This window comes from Chenopodium album, chromosome 1 (assembly GCF_948465745.1).
Source record: "Chenopodium album chromosome 1, dcCheAlbu1.1, whole genome shotgun sequence".
Lineage (NCBI taxonomy): Eukaryota > Viridiplantae > Streptophyta > Magnoliopsida > Caryophyllales > Amaranthaceae > Chenopodium > Chenopodium album.
Window position 1 is genome coordinate 66,062,600 of NC_137834.1, and position 6,745 is coordinate 66,069,344.

At 37.1% G+C, this 6,745-nt stretch overlaps 1 protein-coding gene across 1 annotated transcript; it reads right to left on the minus strand.

Moving 5' to 3' along the window:
• Window positions 1-1,029: 1,029 nt before the first annotated feature.
• On the minus strand, window positions 1,030-6,306 carry LOC145596821 (uncharacterized). The gene is made up of 5 exons (XM_081653038.1): window positions 5,832-6,306; window positions 4,205-4,302; window positions 4,065-4,130; window positions 3,063-3,871; window positions 1,030-1,417 (listed from the first exon to the last, which is right to left on the minus strand). The coding sequence occupies exons 1-5, from the start codon at window positions 6,206-6,208 to the stop codon at window positions 1,406-1,408; spliced, it is 1,362 nt and encodes a 453-aa protein (XP_081509164.1). The 5' UTR covers window positions 6,209-6,306; the 3' UTR covers window positions 1,030-1,405.
• Between the last annotated feature and the right edge of the window lie 439 nt (window positions 6,307-6,745).

Below are 6,745 nucleotides of genomic sequence, written 5' to 3' on the forward strand. Positions count from 1 at the left end.
TGTTAGTATCATGCCTAGGATCTTGCTAATAATATTATTATGTTTTATTGAATATTATTATTATTATGATTTATTATGTTACTTGATATTATTATTGCTTGATCACGCTTTTTATGCATGTTTAAAGTGAATTTATAATTGTAATCACGCTTAATAAGATAATTAATAATCTTGTTTAAGCTAATATAATTATAATTCAAGTGATCGTCAATAATAGATTTATTTGTGCATTAATATTCAACCAACATATATTAAACAGGTTTAGGGTTAACCTATTGATTGTATGTTAGTCAGAAAGTGCACATAAATATGAGAAGAATAAAGTAGATGTCTATTTTTAAAGCAGATTCAATCTCTTTTAGGTTAGATTTGTATCTTCATTCCCAAATATTCAATCATGGTTCCAGACCACTATAGAGTTAGCGATTTCATGGATCGTGAAGGGGTGTAACCTTCACCCTGTGAACGTCTAATTTCCTTCTCTTTGAACGCTACCATAATTAAGTATATGATCATAGTGGGCTCAAGTGTGGAAATAATGTGGGATACTTAAAATATTCCCTACAATTATAAAAATTGGTTTTTTGCAATTATTCCTATATGGAAAGATATTTTTTCAAACGAAATCTATTAAATTAACTAAACAATAAGATAAATTAATTAAAAAAGGTCTAAAAACAAATTTGAAAAAATATAATAATTTGAATATAGTACATTATATTAACGAGATTGAACATTAATGATACAAAATTGAACATTTACTTAAATAAAAATGAATATGTTACATGAAATCTAAAATATAAAAACTATAAAATGACGTGAAAAAAGGGGGTGCAAGCAATGCTACCTGCATATGGGTGTAGGCAAAAATTTGTACCGCTACTTTTTTTGCAGGTTTGGACATAATATATGATGTTAAGGCCCGGTCTCACCTGAATTTTTTGTCACCTCTAATATTGAGAGGACAAATTTGCTCAACCCTGTTGATTGATTTATCATACCAACACAGTGACACTATTCTCACTTGCATGCTCTAAGAAAAGAAACAAATAACAAACAGAAGAAATCGGCACATTGATGTACATCAACTGAGACCGACAATAATGCATATACATGATCTCCAGGGGTAACAACAGCCTCTATACTAACAAGTGAAACAAAGAGATTTGTTGACACAGAATTATTATAGATGCAAGTCATAATACTTGTAAACTATATAGCTTCAAAGGTGAATAATTCATAGTGCCTTGTACATAACTTTTGCATAATAGCTCAAGGAAGCCATAAAGTGAGATTTTGTTAACTCATTACTGACACAAACTGAAATCCTGTTCATCAAATCCTATCCGATGCAGTTTCTCAACTTCAAAAAGCTTCATAGGCTGCTATGGTGTTGATTATCCGTTCAAAATCTTCTCTGCAAAAAAATGAGAGAAATTGAATACTCTCCAGCCTCAAATAATAACAACATAATCCTATTGAAAACTTCAGAAAAAAGTTCACCTGTGCTAAACAAAAATCAAATTTTGATAAAGTTTTTCACTATAATTAAGTCGTGAAAAAAGGATAGAAAAGATTCAACAGCCATCACAAAAGGTACTTTGGTAAAATGAATATTACAAGATTAGGATTAAGGGCCTATTTACTGAGCTGGGTTGAACTGAACTGATTAGAGCTGAACTGATTGGAGCATAGCTGAAATGAATATTTTACGAGAGAAGGAAATTAGGAGCAAGCTGAAGTGAACATGTGCTTGTCCTCTACTAAACACTGGAACCTGTCAGAAATTTTAAAGTTTGAACATGACCCAAAGAGTAAGGGCCAACAAGCCAAAACAGAAATCATGGGTTAGTACAATGCCCTAATAATTAATAAAGCAAGCTTCTCTCTGCAACTTTTATCCACTGAGTTGAGATAGAGCCTCTAACAATAACTGAACAAGTGTCCCAAGCTTCTATAATTCTCATTCATGCTAACCCAAAGGGTGGCAGGTGGCTTATTATTGTGGATGACAGAAAGTTTAGTAGGTTAAAATCATGGGATTTGAAGATCGAATCTTACATGCATCTCCCGCTTTTGTGGTTCACTATACACTTAATATATGGCTTATTTACACCATTTGATTCAAGTCAAAAGAAGAAAAAAAAAAAAAAAGAAAGAAAGAAAAAGGGTGCATACTAGAATAACTAGATGCTAAGTCAGATGGTTTAGCCCGCACAACACTTTTGGGGCTAGGATGCTAGGTTGCTTTGCTTGAAAAGCATAGATCGGGCAAGGCCACAGGAGGGATACTTGTCTTAAAGCTAATCCTGGATTTGATCACCAAAAGCTCCATAAATGTGTCATCTCTTAGAAGAGTTAAGACACCCAAACTTCAAACTCAAGCCCATATTCTTTTAGTATATTTTATTTATCCTGATTTTTTGGTGCACCATTTTTCAGATCTAGGATTTTCAAAACCTTGACAAAGATTCTCAGACCATGTTGATTTTATGCTAAATACATTTTTTTCGTGGAAGGTCTGAACCACATCCCATGTTCACATCCATTTAGGGTCAGGCTGATACGGGTACAGCTGAGGTAAAAGCTGAGTCGGAACATCACAGCTGAAAGCTGTCCCGATTCCATTTTTATATCGTGTCAGGAAAGGCTGAAAAGCTTAAAATGCATTATTAACTAAGGCTAAGGCCTTGTTTAGTTCACCTTATTTTTTCTTATTTCAGAAAAAATAAGTTCAGATCAGACTAGAAAAAATAAGTTCAAATCAGATCATCGTTTTATGTGCAATTTTTTATAGCTAAATATCTTTATTTCATAATGAAAAAAATTATGAAAATTACATATGAATAAAATACACATTATTACGAATCTAACAAGATCCCACTTGATATATTTTTTCCTTACAGATTATCATACACTTAAAGTCAAAGTTATGTCAAAGCAGACAATAAGATCAGATCAGACCATCAGATAAGCAAAAATAAGGTAAACTAAACATGGCAAGTATCTTGTAAAAAAAAAAAAAAAAAAAAATCATGGCAATTATGACAAATATCACTTACTTGATTAATTCCAGTTTGCATTGCAGGTGAATAGTTCCTAGAGTTCTGTTCATCTGGCGTCTGTGAAAATCTTTGGTTTTCTGCTTGAGATGCATATTCCGGACCATATCTTATACTTGCTCCCTGAGAAGAAGTACCACTGAGTCCTTGACCATATCGTCCAGCCTCACTTTGTTCAAAAGATCCAACCCCATTTTGCCCATCAGCTCCTCTTGCTGGAGGCGGGGGAGCGTAGTTCCTACCATCATTAGGATATTCCATTTGTCCTTGGGGTGTGTAGCCCCCATGGTTACTAGGGTAGTTCCTCATCTGTCCTTGGGGATGGTTATAGCCATGTTCTCCTGGGTAATTGCTGCTTTGTCCATGTGGGACAGGAGTACCATGGTCACTGGGAAAATTTTGCGTCTGATGCTGATGGGTATAGCTATGGTTGTAGTTTCCCTGCTGAGGAGGCACATAAGTGTTTCCACCACCCTGCTGAGGAGGCACATAAGTGTTTCCACCACCCTGCTGAGGAGGCACATAAGTGTTTCTGCCTCCCTGACGAGGAGGCATGTAAGTGTTTCCACCACCTTGATAACCATCCCTTCCTTGCTCAGGATAATTTGTCCTATTTGGCGGGTAGCCCATCCCTCCCTGACGAGGAGTGTTTTGGCGCTCTAGATTACCACCCTGTGGCATATAGCCTCTCCCTTCTCCAGGCATTGGATTATTCATTGGCCTTTGTTCATTTGGTCTATGTCTCTTTACTCTACCATACTGAACTGGAGGTGGTCTTGGTATGATGGTTCCATTAATGTACTTATCTCCTATAGTAGGGCATTCAAAACAAAACTTCAATAAGGAAGCATAACAATAAGCCGTGCAGGATACACTAAAAGTACAGCTATAGAAACAACAGTGGGATAAACTTGACAACATATCTGTGAGAAATGACCACAAAAATCCCCAGCTTCAATTTGCTTAAAAGTGACTGCATATAGAAGCATAAGTTGCTTTTACCTCCATATTCCTTGTTCACTGGGTCTATGTATGAATCTGGCAATACGAAAATAACTCCAGGCATACCTGCAGAGAAGTTCATCTTTTAAGAAAACATTATAGTTTGGCAATTAAAACAATTTATTTTAGCACAATATTACCCTCAAATTTCTGTGATGTCTCCTCATCCATCTCAGCTTGAAAACCAGTGTAAGTAGTGGTGCTACATGCATACATTCTCTTCTTTGCCTCTTCAACACTGATAATGTTGAGAAAGAACTATATATTAATCCAAGATCAACACATACAGCTCTAGTGCTTGATTGAAACAAGCATGATAGAAATAGAACAGGCTAAAATGCTTATTAAGAACAGATTAGGAAGAAGAGGCTGTATTTTATTATAGAGAGAGAGAGAGAGAGGTCACTAAATTTCTGATCAAATGGACAGTTTAAGTAGGTTAAGGGATTCATTACAGTACACTGGAGTGAATTGCAAGAACAAATAGCTAATATGTATTTGTTGTGAGATAATCTTGCTGCAATATAGATGCAATTGTTCCCCTCATACCAAGCACAAGAACTTTTAACCCCGCTTTTGTTTTGTTTACCCCAAATCTTACATAAACTAACTTCCGTGGAATCTCTCCCTTAAATTAGTCCCCTAATATCCATTGCTCCAATACAATCATTCTTTGTAAGAATACACACATGTAAAGCCTGGCCTATAAAGTTGAGTACAATTTTCATAATAAAGGAATGAACAAAACCAGTGATCCACCTGGCCATCGGGGAAGTCTGAACTAGTTCATAGTCCAAAGAGGGAGAGTTGCTGAGAGAGTTGCTACAATTAGTACTTCCATGTCAAGATAAGACCATGATTCCCCTTTATTGTGCTTTTTCTTATCTATATTTCCAATTTGTGGCTGTAAAATTTGTATAACTAGAATTCAAAATCTATTTGGTTACTGTCATCAATAAACCATAACATTTTGCCAATACCAAGGGTTACTTGTAGCAATAGTCTAATGACAGTAATGCATAATCAGCTTCTCCCCCTCTCCCCCTACCAAAACTCCCTTGCAGCAGACCCTACAACCATAAATCCATAACCACTCTACCTATGGAAACCCAGCCGCCAACATCAAGACACCTCTACTAATAAACCAGTACCATCAAACCTCCCTCCAAATACAACCACACAACAGCTCCACCTACCTCCAGATTGAGCTATTTCTCCCAGAACACACCATAAACCTGCCTAGTCAATCGTCACCACCTCGCCATAGTCACACCACTTACCCTCCTTATCCCGGACCATCTCCATACACCCTAGCTGCCTAGCCAACCGCCCCATCAACATGCCTAGCCAACCGCCACCACCTTGCCATATTCACACCCACTACCCAGCAATTACATACCACCTACAAATTAAACTGAAATTTACCAATTACAACTAATTTTTACTAATTGCAACTTCTTCGAATTATTTTTTTTCGGTTTTTAATTGAAGTTACTGAATCTTTTCAATTAAAATTGATTTTTTTTTTCTTTTTACTTATTTTTTTTTAGTAAGGTGGGAAGAACACAGAACAGGGCATAAACTCTGAAAACGAGAAAACACTTTTCTCAACCAAATGAAGCCTAATTCATTGAACTTATAGTTTTTTTTTTTTTTTTTTTGTTTTTTTTTTTTTAATTTTATTTTCAATCAATTAAACCATGAATAAATTCAAATTCAAATTCAAAAACAAACAAACAAATAATTCGAGAAGCAAAAAACGAATACCTTCCTACAACTTTAGCCAAAGTTTGAACATAAGTTTCAACCATTTCTTCAGGAGAAGGTCGTTGTTGAGGATCCTTTCCAAAGTCCATAACAATAAGCCAGTGTTTATAATCACAACCCTCGAACAGAATGGTATCGGGATCGATCTTTTCAGCATCGTTGAACGACCTCGCGGAAGAGAGACAGAAGTGGGTAGAGTGGAAGAAACGACGGGAGAATGAAGGGGAGGTGGAAGAGGGTGTAGAAGAGGAGGAAAGGGGGGTTCGGAGGAGGAGAGAGGAGAGAGAATTTGAGGTGATTGAGAGGTTTCGATGAGTGGCGAGGAAGGTGGAGGACAGAGAAAGTGCTCGGCGGAGACGAATGGCGTTGAGCGCCATTAGAGGAGGAGGAGGAGAGTTGAGAGTTGAGAGTTGGAGAATGAAGGGTTTTAGGGGAAGTGAGAGCTGAGGTTTATGCAATTTTGATGTAGTTCATGGTTTTGTTTGTTGGGAGTAATGTAAGTTGAAAGATTCGATTATATTAAGCTATATTTAATGATAAGTTTCTTTTTTTGCTTGCCCTGGCAGGGCGGAATTGCCCTATGGGGTGGGGCGAAGAGAAGTAGGCTATTCATCAAACTAGTTAACTCCGTACTTTCAAGTTTCCCACTTGCCCGGTCAGGGCGACTTTGCCCGGTCAGACCGGGCAAAGCTTCGAACAACTTTGCAGCCTTCCGACCTCGCGCGCCCGGTAGGGCTAATTTGCCCGGTCAGACCGGGCGGACCCAAAAATCGGGTTTTTTGCCCTGTGTTCTTCGCGCCCGACCGGGCAAGGACTCGAGAACGCGTTTTTTCTCGGGATTTTATTTCCTTATTCTTGATTCTTTTTCATAACCTATAAATACCCTTGAGCTATTATTGTTATACAGATAGAAA